General features: G+C 32.3%; 1 protein-coding gene across 3 annotated transcripts; it reads left to right on the top strand.

Annotated features, from left to right (window-relative positions):
• Positions 1-14,209: 14,209 nt before the first annotated feature.
• LOC137835028 (uncharacterized) lies at positions 14,210-20,414 on the top strand. Of its 3 annotated transcripts, none has more exons than XR_011084995.1 (10): positions 14,210-15,472; positions 16,583-16,712; positions 17,075-17,571; positions 17,958-18,038; positions 18,180-18,284; positions 18,928-19,041; positions 19,141-19,224; positions 19,313-19,384; positions 19,734-20,135; positions 20,285-20,414. XR_011084995.1 is itself a non-coding variant. In XM_068643321.1 (10 exons), the coding sequence occupies exons 2-10, from the start codon at positions 15,152-15,154 to the stop codon at positions 20,001-20,003; spliced, it is 1,674 nt and encodes a 557-aa protein (XP_068499422.1). In that variant the 5' UTR covers positions 14,232-14,333; positions 14,949-15,151; the 3' UTR covers positions 20,004-20,414. The 3 variants fall into 3 exon arrangements, 2 of the variants coding, with proteins under 2 accessions (XP_068499422.1, XP_068499421.1); XM_068643321.1 differs by having other exon boundaries at positions 14,232-14,333; positions 14,949-15,472; positions 19,734-20,414; XM_068643320.1 differs by having other exon boundaries at positions 14,264-14,817; positions 14,949-15,472; positions 19,734-20,414.
• Positions 20,415-24,197: the final 3,783 nt, after the last annotated feature.

Genomic DNA, 24,197 nt, shown 5'->3' with positions numbered 1-24,197 from the left:
GTTAGATAAAGTATTGTATTCTCATGAGTCAGATTATATCTGATATAGTCCTTTGGCTTTTTGTTATAAATACAATACATCTTATCATAACATAAGAAGTATCATAGCATAAAATAAACCATTTCAGTTTAGAGTACTTAGACAAAGTAAAACTTATTGTTTGGCTCAATCATCCAAACATCAGACTTTATAACTCAGTTTGTTACAATAACATAACAAAAATAACTCTAGTAGATTGTACAGATTGAAAGCTACTTTTAAGCTTGTGGACTATAATCTTCATCTTCTTTAGGAGGCTCTCATGATTGAGTTAACTCCTACACTTAGGAAAGTCTCACCATCACCAAATGCAAATACAAGTCAACATTGTCCATATCATTACAACCATGGCCACACGAAGGAATAATGTCAAACCTTAAAGGACAAGATAAATGAGTCGATACAAATAGACAACCTACAAAGATTCATCCCAAGAGATAATGAATGAAATGATCAAGTTATAAGGAAGAAAAACAACCAGCATTGTGATAAGCATTGATAACACCCGCCTCCAAGAGAGGAAGAACATCATAGTAAAAATGAGATCAACTCCTCAAGGGAGATATCAACATGATGTAGGAGGCTTTGTAGAAAGTGGAACACTAATCTTAGCTTGATGGTAACACTTACTCTTGGTGCAACCGATGAATGCCTTGATATCAACTCCAAGTTGAGAGATGCATCTCATCACCTTCAATGATTCAAATTTCATAGTGATGAAAACTTAGGTTGACTAAGGGAGTTCAACCGACATCTTATACTAGAAGATATTTAAGTTCTTAAAGTTGTTGAAAAACACCATATAGCCCTATGATGACTAGATAATTGGTTTTTCTAGAGGGAGAGAGTTGACACGCATAACTATATTGATGTTTATATCAAGTTCTAGGAAGGAAACAACTATCATTGCACCATCAAAGTTGGTTACCTCATAGTTAATGTCAATACTTCCTATAACATACTACTCGGTAGACCTTTCTCGAATGTCCTCGGTGCGATCATTGATGAGCACATTTTACCCACACTTAGAACATTTATTCTTAGCCTTCTTGAACTATAACTGTGAATAAATCTATTATTTTAATTATAATTTATGTAATTGGGCTTATTTGGGCTTTAACTGTAGTTATTTCTAATCTTGGATTTTTAATACAACAAACCGTCTAATTCTTATTGTAATAGATGGTCTTATGGAAGCGTTTGTTGGCTTGATGCAAAGGATGTGAAGAGTCTGTTGCACTGATGTGCATGTGATTTCAAAGTCCAATTCACTTAATTAAAATAAAGTTGGAAAAAAATATCTAAAATATAAGTGGAAACAAATCCACATAATCTGCAAAATTGGAAACAAAATCTAAGAAAAATAATTAGATAATAAAATTTACAAAATCTCATAAATAAAATTTACAAAATCTCATAAATATAATCTACAAAATCTGAGAAAAAGAATATTGGAAACAATATCTAAAATAGAATTTGAATCCAAAATTTGCATGGAAAAGAAATATATAAATGAATACAAACCCTGAGGAGGAAGATCATCATCTTACACTACGTATTGAAGGCATTCTAACATAGTAGAACTATTTTTCTATCTTTTATGCTTTTTTCTTCTTTGTAATTCTTTTCGTTTTACCTCTGTATGGAAGACTAAACTTTTTTGGGTTGATTCTCGTGTGATTTCCCATTGAGTTTTGATAGTTTGTGCAATATAGTTTTGTTCTTCAATTTGTGTAACAGACTATGCTAAACTGCTTGGTCTTATTCAATTATAATTTTTTTTATTGGAATTGTTTTTTAACGCTGATTGATAATTCAATTATGTTATTTAATTGGAAATCTTATTTAGTTTGCTTTATTATGAAAAATCTCTTATTTGTTTAGTTCAAGAGGTAAAAGACTAAAATTCTCGCGATTAGACGCTTCCAGACGGGTGAGGTATTCAATGAATTGGTGGATGATTCTTTAATTAATTAGATTCTATTTAATTTGATTGACGCTTGTTTGGTAAAATTCAATTGTGTTTGGAAATTGAATGGTTGATAATCATATGACAATTGATGAAGAATTCAATGAGGAATGAACTCGAGAATCAATCTGCTTTCTTATTCATTTTATTCTTATTCTTTTTAATTGTTGAACAATAACAACACCCTTTTTATATATTGCTCTTTCTAATTAATATTTTCTGCAAACAATGTATGAGTCATGTTTAACTCCTATTGTAATTGAATTTGTTGGGAGATGACTTGTGTTGACTAACCTAATCTATACTTTAGTTATGTTGACTTTTGATGCAGTAAAAGGTATAAGTCAAGCATCAGATGATCCAAGACATTGTTTAGAAGGTTCATACTCACTCTTTTATTTGATTGAAAATAACCACGATCAATCATATTCTATTAACAAAGGTGACATAGTAACAATCCATGTAAGGACTCGTGAATGCTACACCACAAGCCTAAACATAATGCTCCTTGTCAATGATCATCTGGAGGAGTTCACATTGGGCCTCTGAATATGTCCATGGCTGAGAGGGTTGAAGAGGAAGAACCATCCAAGAAGAGTATCCTCCTTTGGAATGTAGAATATTAGTAATTCTATGCATTCTTCCTAGTCTTGTAAAACTGTAAATAAATGTACAATAGTGGATTTCTAAGTATAGGAGTAGGATTTTTTCCTGTGAATGTGTAGGCACACTTAGGCCACAATTGGGCCCTAATTAGGCCCCCATCTTAGGCCTTGGAGACGCATAAACCCCAACCAAACTAGGTCAATGGCCGACCAACACACATGAGAGCACCATGAAGTCCCACATCATGAAAAACATGGCCAAAATAGGCTAAATGAGGTGCTAGTTTTTCTCTCCTTGGTGTGCAAGTTTCTCTTTTGTGCAACCTTGTTTTGAGTTTTCGTCCCACATATTTTGTAGCAAAGACTGCCAGATAGTTAGGCATTTGTATATAGAGCACTTTGCCTCTTGCAAAATCACTTTGAAATTGAACTTGAATTGAATACCTTCATGCATTCTTCTTGGTGTTTTGAAGTCTTAAAAATGAGAGTATTCTCATAGGATCGACTAAGGAAACTTCCTTGGAAGAGGAACCTCTAATTATTTTGATATTGATTTCTTAGTTGTGTTAAATTTTATAAGTTGTGATGAGATAGTGTTTGGTGTGGCTTGTTGACTTATTTGAAAGGTTCTAAATGTTATTATGTTTTAATATTTTTTATTAACTTTTATATTGCTTGTAGAATCATATCATAACATTTTCAAAATTCTTGAAACTAACTATGTTCAAACCACTACACAAAAAATTCAACAACATATGTCAAGCAAAAAAGTTCTTATGACAACCTCATATTATGTGGTGTTTTTAGAGATCATTATGGTCATTGCATTTTGAACTATGTTGATCCATGTGAGATGATTTTAGATTTTTGAATAATAAATCAATATTTATATAGTATTTTATAAATTTTATTGTTCAGACTAATAAAAACACTTGATAAAATTTTGTAACAATTTTTTTTTTGATAAAGTTACTTTTAGATAACTAACTTAATAAAATGATTTCTTATAAATATAGAATCAAAAGGAATATTGAAAAATAAATAAAGAGACACATAAGTAAGTTATGAAAAAATAGGAAACTAACAGAGAAAGTATATATATATTCATAATTATTTTATTATAATATAAGTAATATTTTTTCTTAACCTCGTATCCTATCTCAAATTAGAATTTGTAGTTAGTGATAGTTGTGGATCGATATTAAAGAATTTATTAGAAGGATTAAGGTTTCAACATGGATTGAGATTGAAACATACATTCATTAAAAGGATTAACGTTTTAGTCTCTTAATAAAATTATAATTAGTAAAAGATGTTGTATTTTTAGAGTACTAATCACATGATAATGTAATTAGGACACTTAATTAAGGTTCATTCATATTAAAGTCCATCAAAAATCTATAAATGCAGTCATTATTAGAGTGTCTTTGTAGGCACACTCACATTTTGGACATGCGTTAGAAGGTTTTGGAGGAAAACATCTAGGAGTATAGTAGAATAGAAAGACTTTCGTATCATGAGAATATTTGACATTCACCACAAGGTCAAGTTTAATTCTCCCAAATCACATAGTATCAGTGAGAAACATGACCAAGAGAGAGAGAAAAATCATGAGGTGTAAGAAAATCATGTAAATAAGACAACAATGTTGGTCAAACTTAGGACAAAGTGGGAAAACTTGAGACAGAGAAGCATATAGGAGATGAACACACTGAAGTTGGAAAATGCATAAACAAGGAGAAAGTTGGAGGAAAGACAAAATAATTCTCACCCTCTCAATATTGAATACCAAAAGGAGGAACCTAAGAGGCCTAGTTGCTCGCGACTAGCTCAACCCTTTAAACCCCAATATACATAAAGGATGAGGGTTGACTACAATCAAAGGAATGAGTCCATTCACCATACCTTTGTCCATACTTCATCGAAAATAAGAGGGTCTTTGCAATGTTCTTTCATTAGTGGAATCTAGGAAACCACTTTTCCACCAAGTTGAGAAAATATCATAATTAATTGGTGTGAAATCAGGTCAAAACTCAAGAAATGATGGTTGAATTGTGTGAAATCAGGGAAATCACAAGAAATGATGGTTAAATTGTGTGAAAACAAAGATATCAAAAGAAAGGATGATTTAATTGTGATTTACTTAAATTTAAAATATTTTTGCAAATATCAACTAAAAGATGTTTTTCATACGGTATTTTAGTTTATAAACTAATCGGACTGTACCATTTTCGTCTAATATATTTGGTCAGATGCAACAAATTGATATATTACAGTTTATGAACGTCTGACATAAATTGATTTTTTAAAAAGATAGACTTAAAACATAAATATTTTCATAATATTTTTCAATAAGTTTTGTCTGATAAAAGACAAAAGGTGTATCCTTAGCATCTCATAACAACTATGGTCAGACAAACATATTTGAAAGTTTGTTTTATCCTCAATTAATATATTTTAAATAATCATATCATATGCAAATTTTGTAACTCAACTTAATCACTTGATTGTCATATTGTTGGGTATGAAGCCATGACCAATTGGGTTGGGCTGACTAGGCACCATGTTTAGTGGGTGGGCTTAATCATTGTGTCCATTTTATAATCTTTATTTAAAGAGATCATTGTACTTGTAATTGGTGTGCAACAGGATAGAATGAAAACCTAATAGTTGCCCGTGTGGATGTAGGTTGCAATTGGCGACCGAACCACGTTAAATCGTGTGTCGTTTATTTTTCTGCAGTTGATTCGTGATTGTGTGTTGCTTCCGCGTGTGTTTTTCCCCATCAAGTGGTATCAAGAGCTTTGGTTCGTTTACACACTAGAAATCCGATCAGCAGAATTAATCGACGAGACATGAAAATTGTGGCTGTAGTAGCGTCCCAAAGTTAGGGTTTCACAGAGGCGGCAACAACGTCCCAAAGCTAAGGTTTCGCAGGGGCTGCAATGACATCCCAAACTAGGGTTTTACAGGGGCGGCAACGACATCCCAAAGTTAGGGTTGCATGTGCGTTCTGCAGGTGTGGTGGTCTGAGACGGCACAGAGTGTAGTGCGACGACGGTGACCAGCGACAGTGGTGGTGCAGAGCGCGAACAGCAGTGGTGTGCGTCCTGGCAGTTGCGGTCCAGTGCGGCGAAGTGCCAGTGCATTGGGACTGCGACCAGGTCTGTTGGTGACTGATTTTGGGTGGTGCAATTTTTGTGATCTTGATTTAAAAAACAAGATTGCCAAGATCTGGAATTAGTTGTACCGAGTATCTCGACTAGTCGTTTGAGATGGCAGAAGACGGGAAGTTCCGAATTGAAAATTCGATGGTACAAATTTCAGTTGGTGGAAAATGCAAATTGAGGATTTGCGAGTTCAGTTACTGAGCACATCAATATGATCTTAGCCAAACTTACGTCAGTGGGCATTAAGTTCGATGATGAAGTTCAAGCTTTACTATTGCTATTGTCTTTGCTTGACAGTTGGTCCGGAACAGTTACCGCAGTTACCAGTTTAGCAGAATCCGATGGATTCACTTTTGAGAAGATTCGTGATCTCATTCTTGGCAAGGATGTCCGAAGAAGAAGTTCTGGGGAATTATCTAGTGAATCGCTGTATGTCATCAGAGGTAAGAGAAATATCAAAGATAGTGGGAGCAAGAACAAAAGAAGAAGTCAGTCAAAGACTCGGGATTGCTCAAGTGTAACATGTTGGAACTGCAAGGAGGTGTGGCATTTCAGGAATCAATGCCCAAATGATAAATAAGTCAACATTACAGAAGACTTCGCGGACGAGGACCTTTTAGTATGTTGCGTGGTAGCAGTGTGTATTCCTGGGTCATGGATTCTGAAGCATTGCAGAATCTAGTTATTGGAGACTTTGGAAAGGTAAGACTAGCGGACAACAAAACTCTTGATGTTACGGGCATGAGTGACATAGTATTGAAGACACCAGTTGGTTTTTGGACTTTGAAGCATGTCAGAGTTGTTCCAAACTTGACGAAAAGTTTGATTTTTGTTAGGCAGTTGGACAAACAAGGACATGAAGTGAAGTTCGGAAATCAGCAGTGGAAGATCGTCAAAGGAAATCTTCTCATGGCCTGCGGAAGAAAGAGAGGTTCGTTGTATATAGTCGGATTACCGTGTCTGAGGGAGTGACCATCCCAGTTCAGAAGATAAACAAAGTTCGGTTCACAGAATCTCGTGGGTAGAAGAGGGTTGTCTTTACAAGAGAGAAACCTAGAGCCACAGGTCAGATTCAGGATGAACAAGCATGGAAAGGTTCAGGTAGACCAGTCAGAGGTACTTGTGGCAGTGGGAGCACGGGTTCTGCTTCAGCTGAGGTTCCTAAACAACAGTGGGTTAGGAGAACCAGTATTCTAGCAGTTGAAACTTCTCCAGAAAATTTCTTGTTCAATATGAAGAGTGTTTGTTCTCAGGTTGTTCCAGGATCCGACAGTTCCTGTAAGTGGGAGTCGGTAGGAACAGAGAACGGGTCAGTGACTGACGTGTTGAAACTCATGGGAGTTTTAACGAAGTCTTCAAAATGATTAAGAAGGTTGGTGGCAACTAGAGGTGGAACATTGAGTTTCGTCGACAGATTACAGAAGTACATGTACACAGTTGAAACGCAGGTTAACATTGTTCCGTGACTTCAAGTGGGAGATTTTGGGTATGAAGTCAAGACCAAGTGGGTTGGGCTGACAAGACACCATGTACACAGTTGAAGCGCAGGTGAACATTGTTCCGTGGCTTCAAATGGGAGATTGTTGGGTATGAAGCCAGTACCAATTGGGTTGGGCTGACTAGGCACCATGTTTAGTGGGTGGGCTTAATCATTGTGTCCCTTTTATAATCTCTATTTAAAGAGGTCATTGTACTTGTAATTGGTGTGCAATAGGATAGAATGAAAACCTAATAGTTGTTCGTGTGGATGTAGGTTGCAGTTGGCGACCGAACCACGTTAAATCTTGTGTCGTTTATTTTTCTACAGTTGATTCGTGATTGTATGTTGCTTCCACGTGCATTTTTCCCATCACATATTTGCGTGTTTGATTTACCAAGTGATCAAAACATAGTTCTTGCGTCTGACCAATTAATACATATGCTAATCAAAGACCTAGTTTTAAACACATTTTGGTGAAGCATTTAGTATGTATTCATACATTATCTCTTCTTCATGGGTTTGTACAATTAATGATAACATGCAATACAAAGGAGACAAGGAAAAGAGAAAATATTCACAGTAATTTATAATGTTTGCATGTTCCTAGACTACATCCAATTCTTGACTAACAAGTCAAGTACAACTAGGAAGACTAATGTTGCGAAGTACACCAGAGTATTCTTTTCCAACCCACACCTGACTTTACGAGTATTCTTTCCCAAGTTACTCTTGGCTCAATGAGTATTATTTCCCAAGTCATTCCTAGCTTAATGAGCACTCCTTGGGCATTAGTCACTCCTGATTATTCCCTTGAGAAGTATTTGCCAAACAACCGCTCATGGATAAAGTTTAAAAGTTGGGTGTTTCAATGATTAACAAATCATTGGGTCTGATCACTAGGAAGGATTGTGTTAGACGACAAATACAAGATTTTATGTTTTCTATCCTAGTTCAAATGTTCTTTCACTTGAGAAAGGGGTTGCATCTTTCGATGTGTACAATATGTAAACATTCTCTCTCCTATGTGTTTGAATGAAGACTTTTAGTGTTCTTATAATAATTTTTTATCCATAATGATAGTAGTGTTTCTGCTTTGGGCTCTAGGATCATTCTTCTAAAGCTTTGACGAATGTTCTTTATCTTATTAGCAATTTGGCATGATATCTCCTCTACTATCTCCTTCTTCTTCTTAATTATAGGCATTATATAGGTGCTAGAAGAAGATAACCATTGAGAGATTGATTATATCTGTTAAGCAACTTTAGTTCTTTTGATGATTTCTCTTTGTCACTCAAGCTTGAAAATGCATGGTGTATTTAATGCATTTTATCCTTACATAATGTCCTTAATAACTAACAATTCTTATCTTCCTAGGTAGCATAGTCTTTTGCACCAGTTCATGGTTAAAGTGCATATTGTACAAAGCATACAAAATTAAATGTGCTCCATATAATATCCACTAATAAAAATTAAGATTATGTAAATGTCCATATAATAATCGTTAATGTTTTCCAAATATAGATAATATAGTATGAAGACATATTGACCATTTTCTTATGGCATGCATTTTTGTGGGGGGAAGACTCTATCATTTTTCACATAACTTGGATATTTGCATATCCTCCACAAGACTTCATGCTTATAAAGACTAAGAAGTCCAATTTCGTGCAATACCATAAATAAAAAAATTTATCAAAGAAAAGTTAACTTATTTACTTCTTATGATCTAGAATCATGGGTGAATCTTAACATCTCAACCTCAAAGAAATCAGGTTGTGGTCATCAAGAAAATATACCATTTAAGAGGAATGATGATTAATCTACCAACATCTTGTTGAGAAACCAACTTTATAAGAAATGAGAAACTTATCGTTACTTAGTACATATTTAATTATAACATTATAACATAATTGGAACATCAACATACTTTGATCAACATATTGAAGCTCTTCAAATCATAAAAAAAATATAAATTAATAAATCATAATATTTCTTACTTCCTTAATCATGAACACAAAATATAAAAGCATAAAAAAAACTATTAAATATTTTTCCTTACCTATTAAAACAATATGTAGATTGCTTTAATATTTTTCAAAATATATTTGAATGATTTTTATATTATCATGCCGTATTGGAAATTAAGATTGGTGGTGAAAATAGAGAACATGTGTAGTCAATATATAAGTGGATAGGACATTGGATAATATCTTCAAGTTTTTTTTTTTGACAAAAAAAAACTTAAGGAATTAATTGTGTGTGTGAATACATGTGCTTTTTTTTCTATTAAATAAAAAATTATAACTAACAATGAAGATAAAATAAGTGTATGTGGGTTCACAGATAAAAAATAAATAAATTTTGTCAATGGTTTAAATTTCATTATTCACTAAAGGGTGAGGAAACTAAAGGATGTCATCTTGCTAGAAGAGACAGTTCTCTTACTTATTAACATTTTCTAGTAAATGTTTTTCTTCTTATAAAGAAAGTTATGGTAATCACTTAATAATAATTAAAATGAAATAAAGAAAATTGTACCTTGCAACACACAACTATGTAAAATGATATTCTCATATGACAAGGATAAAGGTGAAACTTCTAGTCTTTCAATTATGTATGTTAGTATTGTAGGCCTAAAAAATTTGGGGTGAATTGTTTTTAAAAGTTTTTCACAAACTTTGAAGGTATAGAGAAATCCAATGAAGAATCAAAGCTAAAGGAATGAAAATGCTCAAGTTACAAAATTGTTTTAGTTGATTTCCAGAAAATTAATCAGTTGTTTTTGCGATTCAACCGGTTGTTTTTATCAGTAGTTTATAAGAACAACTTAAAACAGATATAATTGAGATAAAGGAAAGAGAGAATCCACAAAAAAAATTATATTGGTTCACTCTTACACCAAGAGCTACATCTAGTCCCCAGAAACCACTGGGTATTCCACTATGTAATCAACCACATATTACAACCACACACACACCAAAGAAGTGATCTTGAACCCCTTAAGAACACACACTTCCTTTGGAAATTCACCACACCACGTATCAGAACAACCTCTGACTCTGTGAATCACAGTTCTTTATAGAAATACAGATCAAGAGAGAATAAGGAATGATCACACTTGATATAGATTGAATCACAAAAGCTTACACAACAGTCATATTCCACTCTTAGCAAGTTCAATCAAAGCTTGATGTAAATCTTGAAGCAAAAACTGTTTTCAAAAGACTAATCTCATATCATCACTACCAGGAGCGTAAAACAAACTATTTAAACTCCAAAAGGTAGTTAAAAGCATTTAATGAAGGAACCAAAACAGTTTTGAATCATTTAAAACAAATTTACCAAACTTAACAGATTTTGTTAAGGATTTTCAAAAAACAATCGGTTGAATTGTCGAAACAACCGATTGAATTGGCTTGATAGTAAAGTCAACTAATTTAAGCTTTGTCAAACTTGTTTCAAAAACACTAAGTGTCAAACAACCGATTGAAACGATAAAACAACTGGTTGTTTTTCCACTTCTTTTTCAAAAGGATTTGATCTAAACCATCTTTGAATCCTAACTAAGAGTGGATTTACAATTCAAACTACTTAGAACACACACACAAGCGACCTCCAGCCTTCAAGCAATCCATAGAGATTTGGAGACATCAAAGCCTTGTTCAACAATGTAGCCTTTACGTGTTCAACGCCAAACTGGACATTAAACCCAAAAAGTTATTTCAAACATCAAGTTAAATACTAAAAGCTTGAAAACTAAAGTCCTACCATTTTTTCTTTTCTTTGTTGTCATAGTAGGACTCAACCATTGTATATATGAAGGTGATTAAAGAATTCTTAATCTTTGCAACGCTTGGAGACAATCTCACTAATTTTTTAAGGACCTTGTTTTACTACCTCAATAATGTCATTGTATCTCTACACACTCTTATTAATATGCACAAGAGAATTTCAACCTTAATCAATCCTTATTCTTGTTTCTTATCCTCTAATCACATTTTAAAAATAATAAGACAACAAATTATATTAGAACATATGAAATCGGTATAAAATTGACATAAAGTCGAACAATATGTATGTGATATAATAGTTATGGACATCAATTGATTGTGTTCAAATGTTAAATGCTACTATGCACTTTTGATATCCTCTGTATGAATACCCAGATAATGGCATATGAAAAGATATATTGTATTGGAAGAAATGATTCCAAATATCTACTAAGATTGTCACTTCATTTTGCCTCACCAAATCAAGCCATAACCTATTATGCACTCAGACCTTAAACCATTCAACATTCTTGTGAATAGAATTAATGAGTAAAATCAATGATGTTGGTCTTACACGTTCAATCCCCTTTTTGTAGTTATACTTTAACATAATATTATATGACTTCGACTACTGGAAATTGAAGATTAATATCAAATGTAAATTAATATCGAAGAAACGAGAAAAAAAACATAAATGCAAAAAAAAAACATTAAAAAAAAATTGATATTATGCTTTGTAATTGAATTTACCTTTCCATTATGAATTTTGATTTATATCACAATTTAGAGATCAATGAAAAAAAAAAGGAAAGAGAAGATAGATGGAATGTGTTTCTAATCTCCTTTTAAGTTGAATGTAATATTCCAATTTTCTAATTTTTTTAAGTCTGTATAAATAAACTGGAAATCTAATTTTAAAAAATAAAATAAAAATTAAATTTAAGTAAATAAACTTTTAATGAATCGGAATAATATAAAAGTGAAGCAGTTTGGTCCAAATAGATTTTTTTTTCCCACAACATCCATTACAAATTAATTATATATGTATTATTATACTAAACTTCTAACTAAATATCTAGAAAGTTCTTAAGAAAAAAATCTAAACATTATACAATAAAAAGACATTGAATTTAAAGTTGTGATTCATCTAACAACTTAAGATCCAAAATCCATAATCACATATTTATTTTGCCTTAAAAAATATAACATTTGCCATTGTTTTCATATATTACGTATTATGAGTAAAGTCTTTATTTTTTATAATTATATTATTAGTACTAAATATTTACTAATTTTCTTCAAATAAAATTATTATTATTATTATTATTTTCATAAGTAAAAGGCTATGTTTTATCTGTGATGTTTATAATACAATATACATATAAGAAAATTATATAAGAAAATTGAATATTAGTAATGCAATATATAAAATCAATTCCAGGGAGATTAGGTTGGATAACCTAGAGGTTGACTTCAAACCGTACTTGATGGAAACAAGATCTTTAACTTAAATACAATATTATTATACTTTTTTTTATTCAAAACAAAGAATTACACGGGACTCGAACAATTTTTTAATCTTTCCTCCCATATTAATCTTTCTTGGTATAACAAGTAATCAAAACTTGATAAACAAATAACTTTTTTAACCATATTTCTTATAATTTATTTATTGCCAATATGTTACAAAAATAATTATGAACATAAATTGTCTCTTAACCATCTTATTCTTCTTATTAAATCTTTTGTATTATAAATAATATTATATATTAAATATTATATAATTAGATGTAAATCTCATTTATGAGTCGGTTTGATAAAGTTGAATTAGACTTAAAATCGATAAAAAAAATGATATCAATATCGTTTAGAGTACATCTTAATAAGAGTTTTTTTTTTTACTTAGTAAAACACCTACTATCGAATCATCCATAAATATATAATTTCATATACAAATTTACCGTTTCAAAACGCGAAAGCGAATGAATGTGTTGGAAATCTCACACATATTAACATTGCATTAGATAATGTTTTTAATAAGTACACAATTCATTTTATTAATTGATTTTAACCATTTTTTTTAAAGTTACTTCTTAAGAAATATTACTCACCTAACCCAATATTAACCCAATATATGTGCATGTTACTCATTATTTGTGTCATTCTTACTCTCCAATAGTTAAATTCAGCTACCACCTTCTCTTCCTCTCTCCTAATTATGTGTTCAAACACATACAAATCACCATATATTTTTTTTCACCATTATTACTCATCATCTTGTTTCTTTAAATCTTTAGCCATATGACCAAAGCTTAGAAATGCCTATTTTTAATTTTGACTTCACATTAGGTGAAGATGTGAGTTTTCTATGCAACTTAAAAAGAATTTTAAAATGGCACATGAACCAAATTTTACAAATAAAAAAAATCACATCCAAACTTTGGATATTATGAAGACTTTTTTTTTTAAATAATCACAACTTTAGGAATGGAATTATTCTTTGCGGCTTTGATGTTTGACCAACATTAAGCCAATCTTAAACTAAAGTTATTTACAAAATAATTAAGCTAGTCTAATGCTTTTTTAAAGGAAAAATTACATTGACAACTCATTTAATTATACTTCATACACTTTTCCTTTTTTCACCTTCCATAATTCCTTTTTAATTTATACATATTTACATTACAATGCTATGTACTTCTTCTGTAGAAGGCAGACACATTGTTTTTTCATAATAAAATTACATTATTTTATTCAAACAAACACAAATTTTGAAAAATATTTTTTTTTTAGCATAACCAAATTGTTTGAAAATGTAAGAAGCAGTGAACCCCAGTGGTTATAACTGATAGTAACACTATCTGCAACTGATATTATAAAAAAAAGTACTTTTAATTATAAATTTATTAACTAATTAAATAAAAAAATCAAGAGAAAGAAGTTGTATATAAGTTATTGATAAATTTCATGAGAAGCAACATTAGAGAATTAAAAGATTGAATGCAGTGTGTGTGTGTGATGGACCCCACTCCCTCATTATTACACACCTCTCAAACCCTAGTTCACAAAGCAACCCATTTAATATTTCTGAACAAAAATTAAAGCAAATAATAATAATAATTTAAAAAATGATGTGAAATTCTCTCTCCCTCTCTCCCTCTCTCCTCTTCTGCAACAAAACAACTCTCTCACTCATCTTTACAAAACTTTTTGAAACTTTTAAACACACTCTCTTTTTCACAAGCAATCCCTGAAAGGAATAAAAATTAAAACAAAATCTAAAGAGAAAGAAAGGCCAAGGTGTTCTTCTCCTTCTGCAATATATCCAATAACCCCTTCTTCTTCTTCTTCTCCTTTTCCTCATTCTCTGTCGGTGTTACAAAGTCTCAACTTGGATCTTCTCCTTGAATGGCTCATACCCTTTTCTCTTAGGGCTACCCTGGCTTCTGGGTCACTTTCAAGTTCTTTTCTTTCAGCGGTTTTCGCCCCATTCTGCAGCGCTAGGTCTTGAACCCGGAAAAGGGTCGAGGTTGATAGCGCTGGAGTTCAAGTGGGGCGTGGAAAAGGGAAAGGGGTCGCATTGTGTTTGTCAAAAAGAGAGGGTTTTATCTTCTTATTCGACTGTGTATTACTTTGTGTTTTTATGTTTGTGTGGGGCTTCTGTGAACAGTGGTTGCTTTTGGGAAGCTTATTTCGGAAGCAATTTACCCCCTTTTGAACGTGATTGTATTTAGTGCTCTCATGGACACGCACAATGTTCTCTTTTGATCTTATCAGTAGTGGGGTTTGTGTTTTTTCTTCCTTCCCTTTTTGGATGAGGAGCCATTGGTCTTGTGAAACCCGTGAATTTGGTGGATTTATGTAGGGAGTTGGAGTAGCAAGCCTTATTTATTTTATTTATTTGAATTTTTGTAGATCAAGGTGGTGGTTTGTTTATGGATGGCATTGATGATTTAGAGTAAAAAAGGTTTGGATATATGAGGCATTGGATCGATGGTGATGGGAATCAGTAGCATCAGCAATTTGTTATTTTGTTTGGAATGATGAGATGAGGTACCAGTTGTAGTCGTAGGAGTAAGGTTTCACCAAGATTCTGGGGATTTTGAGAGGCCTTGGTGATGGAGGATATAGGGTTGTTCAAGCAGTGTTGGCAATGGTTTCGGTCGCAGAAGGACACCGGCTGGCGTGCTCGAACCGTGGTGACTTGTTGCCGTGACAGGATTGCTATGTTCTTTGAACGGCATTGGCCTATGGTGTGCCGGGGTTGCTGCAGATTTGGGAGTTTACTTAGGTTGTCATTGATTTTCTGGAAGGACTCTGCTCTGAGAGGCTTTCAGTCCTTCATTAGGTTTGGTCCTGTGATGCTTCTGCTTATAATGTGGAGCTGCTTTCTTAGTCTGACTTCGATGTATTGCCTTGTATACGTGCTTGTTAGTATGGTATGTCTTTGTCTCAACTTGTCTAAATCTTCATTCTTTCAGTTATGGGTTTCTGATCTGCGCGTCAGTCTGTTATCTAGCTATTTATTTTTGGGGCAAATTACACTAACATATGTTGAGGTTTAATGAAATTATACTTGATACCCCTTTCATTTTTTAGCAGTGCTTTGATCTTCCCTGATCTGTCTAACTGCATAAGAAGTTAAGGGAGATTCTGTACTAGCAGTAGGCATATGGAGTTGCATTCTTTTATAAATTTAGGGGGCTTGTGTAAGGTCAAAAGAGGGTGGAATATCAAGTGAAATTTTGCTACAACTTAGGGGGTGTAAGTGTAATTTGCCCTTATTTGTTCTTTGTGTTTTTGTTATACCTACTTCAGTTGGATAGCAGTTTTAGAGTACTGGCAGTTAGCTTATCATTTAGTGGTATGATTGAATGGCTTTTTACATTTGCCTTATTGGTCGTATTGTAAAATATAGCTTGGTAGAAGGAGCTCACTATTGTATTTTAGTAGTCATTCATAAAATGTCGGAATGCTCTATAAGAATTTTATGATAGAATTAGGTTTCAAGCTTTAGGTGGTGGTGATTTTTATTAAAACAATATTCTCAAAAAGTGAACTACAGGTGGTTGTCTAGATGTTAACGTCAACTAATTCAGAATTATTTGGTTGCATTGATTTTAGTTTCTTCTGTGGAGGAACGCATTGATGGCATTGCTTTTTACCAATATTGAGTCTTTTGTAGAACTTGCATATAATGACAGAAATAGAAACATTATTATGGATGAAAGGGGTTTATACATTTTCCTGGCATAAGGAGCTAAGCATGATGATCAATCATTGTGTCCATCTAACATCATATTTCTCAATTACTAACCCTTTTTACCTTTATTTGAATTCATTTAAAAACATTTATTTATACAAAAAGGTGCCTTTTAATAGCAAGTATGTAAATGGCATTGTTCAGTCTCTTGGTTCTGTTAGCATATTGACATTGGTTTTGCCACCTTAAATTTGGAGTTGTAGTTGTTCTGTATTTGGTTTGCTCGGTTCAATTTAGTAACCAATAATTTATACATTGCTTCTCATAGTTCGATTGAATGCTTCAGGGTGTTGCTGGAGTTGCTGTCCAATACTTAGGATATACTCCTGGGCTTTTTATTGTCGGCCTTTTTGCCATCCTTATTTTGTGGATGTATGCTAACTTCTGGATAACTGGAACGTTACTCATAGTTGGAGGTATGGTATTCTTCTTGCTTTTAGCATTGCACTTACATTCTCCTAAGAACCTGAATAAAAGAGGAAAACACTTTTTTTGTAATGTATACACTGCTATCAATCTCTTCATACTGAAGGAAGTATCTTTTAGTTCTGTTTATGATCCCTATCAATTGTCATATTTTCTTTAGTCGAATGATTAATTTCCCCCTATTCAAAAGGCTTGGCCTTATTTTTACCATCTGCTTGACTCTGAACTGTGTTGTTGGCTATTATTACTCACTTCAGTTGACATTCTTTTAAGGGCAATGCAGGACTTCCATTGTTGTTGAATATTTTACCTTTGCAATCCTGAAAATTTGTTTTCAATTATACACTTGCAGGTTATTTATTCTCCCTGAATCATGCACGTTTGGTGGTATTAGTCGGAACTATATATGCTATATATTGTGTTCAAGTACGAGTTGGATGGCTGGGTGTTTTTCTTGCTCTAAACCTTGCCTTCCTCTCGAATGACATTTTGAATTTTCTTCTCCAATGGTTTGATAATGTGAGTGAAAGCTCGCATTCTGAAGAGCATAAGCAATCAGAAACAGTTGTGGAAGATGACTTCTCTGAAGAGTGTGAATATCCTATCCCTACTGATGAACCTGAGAATTTGCATTCATGTAAATCATCCAGTAAACCTGCTCTTACCACAGCAGTTGTTGATAACAAGAAAGAACTTTCTGTTAACAAAATTGTCAGAGAACAAGAAACAACAAGCTCAAATGATGAAATGAAAAGGATATTGAAGAGTCTGAATCATTATGATGCCCTTGGATTTAGCCGGCACAAGAAGATTGATGCAGCAGTTTTGAAAAAGGAATACAGAAAAAAGGTATTTGTTTAGTTTTATTTTTCTTTGTCTATTTTTTTTATTAATTATCAAAAAAATTATTTAAGCTGCTGTTATGTGTTGAAGCAGTATGTGTTATTATGTATAGGAAATCACATTTGGACATAAATTATATTGTGTTTACTAGCTTACTTTATAAGTGCTTGGTTTGTCTTCTGTTTTCATTTATTAATTACAAAAAATGTCACTGTCGTCATTTTGTTTTCTGTTTTCAGCATTTACTTCTCAAAATTTTGAAATCAGAAACAAAATGATGAGGGTTATTTGTAACTAGTAGTTAAAACGTCATTTGTAAATGAAAGGTTAAAAGGACTCTCTTATGTGCTGCTGATCATCTGATGTTTCATATGGAATATTCCCATGTGTAGGCTATGCTTGTGCATCCTGATAAAAATATGGGCAGTTCTTTGGCAAGTGAGTCATTTAAGAAGCTTCAATGTGCATATGAGGTAAAGTTTGAAGTATACTGCAGAGCTTCTCTTATAGTTGATATAAACAAACATTTAATGCTTAGTTGATTCATAATGTGTAGAAAATATAACTTTTGCTCGCATTGGTTCCTCTCATGAATTAGTTATTTGAAACTCCAGGTTCTTTCTGACTCCGTGAAGAAGCGAGATTATGATGAGAAATTAAGAAAAGAAGAAACCATGGCTAAAAGTGTCTGCCAGAGATCTCATAGTAGTTCATATCAGGTAAATATGGTAATATGATATTCTTGTAAATGACTAACCTATCTTCTCAGGTTCTGCGTATATATATGTACAGTCCCTACATTTTATAAATTGTTGTTTTGATTTTTGAAATCAAGAATCTCTGTTGGACAAGAGTCTCCACCTTCTCACATCTACTACCTTATTGAGTGAAATTAATGTTTTGCATTGTTTTGATAAAAGGCCTGGTTGTTTTGACCAGAAAACTAATGATCTGGTTCTTAAATAAACCCCAGAATCGGCCTTAAAAAACTTGTTCACAGTGGGTTAGTGAAAAATACTTGATATGATGTTTTAACGTTTGAATTTTAAATCAGTTTCTTGACCAGTTCCATAACTGACCTGGTTTTATAAACATTTGTTTTTCACATCTCTTAGAATTTGAATTTTTACCCCTATAATATTGTAAACCATAATGTTATGACAGTGGCTTCTGCTTTTTAAAGTTGAAAATTCTAGTTTCTTCTATCTGCTGTCAACTTTTCAAATGTTAAGAGTTCACTTAAGGACTGTAACCAATTTCGCGATATAAAATAGGAAAGAATGAAGACATTAAATAAGATATATGATAAATGCAGTGTTTCTTATAAAAATAGTGATGATACATGTGCTGTGTTCTCCTTAGGATAATGCTGATTATCGTTCCGAAGAGTCCAGACGAATACAGTGCACCAAGTGTGGGAATTCACATATTTGGGTATGTACCAACAGGAGTAAGGCCAAAGCGAGATGGTGTCAGGTCAGATTTTTTTCCCTTATTTATAAAATTACATGTTTTTCTATTTCTCTCTATTGAATTCTTACTGTCTTCTAAATTTTGCCACTTCTCTGGAAACAGGACTGCTGTCAGTTTCATCAAGCCAAGGATGGAGATGGATGGGTTGAATATAAAGGGTCTTTGGTTTTTGACAGGCCTCAAAAGGTAGATTGGTCATGGCAAATAATTATGTTAAATTAATGTTAGATTGTTTGCATTTTTCTGAATCATGATATTGATATTGTTTTCGTAGGTGGAGATTCCACGTGCTTTTGTTTGTGCTGAAAGCAAAATTTTTGATGTGTCAGAATGGGCTATATGTCAGGTCAGTATAACATTAAAGACAGCATTTTTTATTATTATTTACTCGATTTAGTGGTTAATCTAAAGTTTCAAAATTAGAGAGTCAAAACTCAGAACATCTTGGCAATAAAAAGGTGAAACGTGCAATATAGGATTTCATCTTAAGTTCTTTGATGTATTCAAACTGATATTGCATTTTTGGTAACTGAATTACAGAATTCCAGATCAGCTTATTAAGAACCCTTATCTTGAGTTTTTGACAATGAAGATTTATTGGGTCCCTTGTATTTGGTCCCTTTGTTGGACTTGTGGCAACAAAAACCTTTCCGTGTTGAAAAGAATTGATTTTTACTCCACTTTATGTCTTGCAGGGAATGGCTTGCAGGCCAAATACCCATAGACCCAGTTTCCATGTAAACATGGTTGGCTTGGAGAAAAACCAGAGAAGCAACTCAAGTAGATTCCCAAGGGATTTTGATGCCGAAATGATGGATGAAGATGAAGAGGCATTTGACCTGTGGCTTGAGCAGGCTCTGGCATCTGGTCTCTTTTGTGAGTCCTCCAAACGCAGGAAGAGTTGGAGTCCATTCAAATTGCATCAAAAGAAAGGGAAGAAGCAATGGCGAAGAACATCATGCTGAAGCCCAAGAAAGTTCATTGTTCATTGCATGTCCCCAAGGGATTGAAAGGAGTAAACATTATGTTGAAGAAAATTGTGATGCCATTGGTGAGATGTAGCAAGAAGGATTGGCTAGCAACAACAGTGAAAAAAGGTACCTTGTGAATGAAAGATGGTGGTTAAATTAACCAAAGTTAGCATAGTTACTTAACCACATTCCATATATGTAGTAGTAAGGTATTAAGAAGTGCAAAAAATCCTTGATTTCTAGGCCTTTTCCTCATTGCTCATTTGCTCCTTCAGGTTGACATGGATCTGTGTCTGTGTATCCTTGTTTACATTTGAAGATGCTCTCTTTCAGGGTTACCAAGGACTACTACACTCACTTTTGCTCCTTTGTAAATACACCTAATAAAATTTCTCATTTGGTAAATGCTTTTTCATCACCATCCATTTTAGACTTGTGTATCATATCATCAATAACCTCATTTCTAAATATTTCACCCTCCATCTGTACTATTTCATCACATTTATTCTTCAAAAAATCTAATCCTTGGACTTTGACCTAAAACACAAGTTAATGATGGATTCATTTTTTCATGATCTACTTATTAGGTGATTCAAATTCATAGAATATGGATCATAAGATGTAGTATGATGCTTTTCTTATTCAAATTCTCAGTTTCTTTTATTCAGACCACTCTTATAGATTAAAACAGTAAGTTCAACAATGGTCCAAATTATCATTTATATTAGCTGCATAATCTAAATTTAATTAATTTCGTTTCATTTAGAGACCCACTTAAAATGTTTTAAATAATTGGAGACTGATTTAAGAACTAAACTTTATTCAGACTCGAGTTGAGTGAATTATAGAACTCACGTGGTGTGGGACCTCTCATTTTCTCATTCCCAAAACAAAAGTTCAAATTTACAAGCTCCGAAAGAGGATGAAAATGCACTGATTTGACTTTAATTTCTAGTTGTGTCTATTGTAATAATAATAATAATAATAATAAAGATTTCTACTATTCTAGGAGATTGGTTTTCGAATATTTGATTAAACAATAATAATTTTCTTATTTAAGATTTATAAGATATTACTTGGATGGTTGAGTTTGATTAATTGATATAAAACTTTAAGCTAACTTAATTTACATGATGAAGGTGACTTTTTATTTAATGGAAATATAATCGAAATGAATAATTTTTGTGTCGGTTTGAAGATGCATTGGATCTGTATAACACTGTCTAAATTTAATACTCACATGTAAAATTAAACATATCACGTGTAAGCCACTCCTTTCATTTTTTTAAGGATTCATTTCTACATTTATCTTTTTTAAATGTTAGATAACATTACTTTTTTGCTAATTCATTTTATATTTTTCACTTAGTTTTTAATTATTTTATATAGTTATCGTCAAACTAAATTAATTATCAGAAAATTAAAAAAAAAACACTTATCTTTTACATAAAATAATGCAAATAGTCTTAATTCAAAAGCTCTTCTTTTACTTTTAAAACTGGCTACTACTTCCCATCTATTTTTAGTAAAACAACATTTACATCTCTTGTTTACTTTATTTATTATTAGAATATATTAGCATATTTCAGAATAAAAGAAGATAAGATTTTTTTCTCTTTCATTTCTTTTTCATATCTCTTTGTTTTGTTGTTTTCAACTGTTCTTTGTGATGAATTGGTTTAGGGTGTTTTTGGAATTTTTGTTTTCAAGGGTAACTTTTATAATACTTAATTTGTATTTATTTGTGAACACAAGAAATAATAAAAAGTATGAGATATATTTTTCTAAGACGGCTACACTTCTATGCCGACTTATTTTCTTACTTGTGTTCAAAATAAAGTTATGACTCTAATTATCTTCGTTGGCGTCAACAAGTTCAACATATTATTAAATCACATGATTTTAGCATTTTGTTACTAATCTTATTATTCCTCCACTATACCTTTTTAACTAAGATTACGTGAATTTTGTATATCAACTTTTGGTAAGTTCAAGATCGAATTATTTTTATTTGGATTGGATCGATATTATTGAACTTAGTTATTTTTATATGGATTGAAATTGATAATTTGCCTTATTATAAAATGAGTTGACATGTTATTTTCTAATTTTATTTTTTTTTAGTCTATTTATTTTGTTATAGTCATTAATATCACTTTTTGAACAATAAAAATATAAGAAAGAACGATAAAATTGAATTAAATCTTTAATATTCTAATAGAAAAAGGTTTAATGCTTAACAAAATAAAGTAAATACTAATAATAATTTAATAAATATAATAATATAAAAAAATTAATGTAAATAAAAATTTATATAAAATATTGATAACTATCAATTTTGATTCCAAAAGTATGAAAATCATATTTAAAAGTATAAAAAAAATAAAGGAGGGCAGGCCCGTCCCACCTCACCTATTGTCTTGGTGTTGGCGGGTTAGGCCAATAGGAATGGGTAAGTTGAAAAGATTGACCTGTCCCACTTAAATAACGACAGGTTGACAACCGATCCACTTTAACACTCCTAAGTTTGGCACTACATTTCATGAGTATTTTCATTTTTAGATAAGAATGCACACTTATTATCTTTGCACTAATTTTTGCTCTATGTTGCTTAGCGATAAGATGATGCGATATTTTGTTACTCATATTAAATTCATTGTTGATGAACTTGTAGGTGTGGGTAAACATGTTATGCTTGAAGAGCATGTTGATGGAAGGCTTACCACCTGAATATGCACCAATCCTTTTAGATGTTTAAATGGAGGCACTGCTTCTTACTCATGAGTCTCAAGCTCTTTAATTTAATAGAAAACCTTATTTCTTGCTCTTCACTATATTCAGACCTCTCCAAATCTTTGATCTAATTTCTACTAATGGTTGTGCTCATATCGGTAACAAATGTGGGGGAAGAGGTTGTGGTGGCGTCATTTATGGTAGCCACAATAGTGCTTGAGGCCATAATGGATATTTTGTAAACTTCCAATGCTAAATTTGTTTAAAATATGGTCACACTAGCTACATTTGCTTTTACAAATTGATGTCATTTATCAATTGCATGAGTCTCTTCTTTTCTATGATCCTTCCACAGTGTAACTTGTCTAGTTCACTTCTTCTCAATCCACTCGACACTTGAGTGAATCCTCATTTAAATCAAGATATTCCCAACACTATGATTATCAACACATCTTCTCAAGGTGGTGTAAGTTCCACATGGAATCTTGATTCTGCTTTTCATTTTACTAGGGAAGTCATATACAACTTGATCATTTTTAGAAACCACATAAATAATTTATTAGAAATAAACAAGGTTTTCAAATTCGTGGATTTGGTTATTTCTCATTTTTCTCTCATTTTAACTCATATATTTGTTTTAGATTAAATATTATTCTTCATGTTTTCTCTATTACTAAAAATGTATTAATTGTTAGTACTTTTGCTTAAGACAAATATATTCTTTGAATTTCCTCCTTATATTCAAATCAAATATACTTCTCTTTGATTTGGGTTTACATCAAGCAAATGTGATCTTTTTTTTCTCTATAGACATTAATCTCACATTATTTGTATTCTAGTATACATGAATGATATTATCATTATTGATTGTTTATTGTCTCTTATTCAACAAGTTACAAGTCATTTTAATTCTAATTTTTCTTTTAACCACCTTAATTCTAATTTTCTTTTAACCAACTTAGGCACTTAGACTATTTCTTGGGTATTAAAATCAAGTAGTTACCTAATCATTCTTTTATCATGACTTAAAGTAAGTACATTTTGTGAACTTCACAAGGTCAACCTGGCTCAAGCTCACTCTATTTCTTTTCCTATGGCTTCTTCTTGCATGTTGTCTAAAACAATCATGAATTTGTTTTCCGATCCTATTTTATAGATGTGTGGTTGGTGTTTTAAAATATAATACTCTTGTTAAACCTGAAATTAGCTTTGCAATCAAAGTTTATCAATTCATAACAACTCAAGAGAATTTTTCGGTACCTTAAAGGCACTATCTCTCACGGTCTTCTTATGAAATTTGTTGTTGTTGGAAAACTCTCTCTCTCTCTCACTACTATATGTGTTGGAGATCCCACATCGACTAGAGATGAGGATATTTCATTGTATATAAGTGGGTGCAAACCTCACCTTATGAGCCGGTTTTATGGGGTTGAGTTAGGCTTAAAGTCTACTTGG

The sequence above is a fragment of the Phaseolus vulgaris genome, chromosome 5 (assembly GCF_000499845.2).
Source record: "Phaseolus vulgaris cultivar G19833 chromosome 5, P. vulgaris v2.0, whole genome shotgun sequence".
Taxonomy (NCBI): Eukaryota; Viridiplantae; Streptophyta; class Magnoliopsida; order Fabales; family Fabaceae; genus Phaseolus; species Phaseolus vulgaris.
This window is presented reverse-complemented; position numbering and strand designations above follow the sequence as displayed.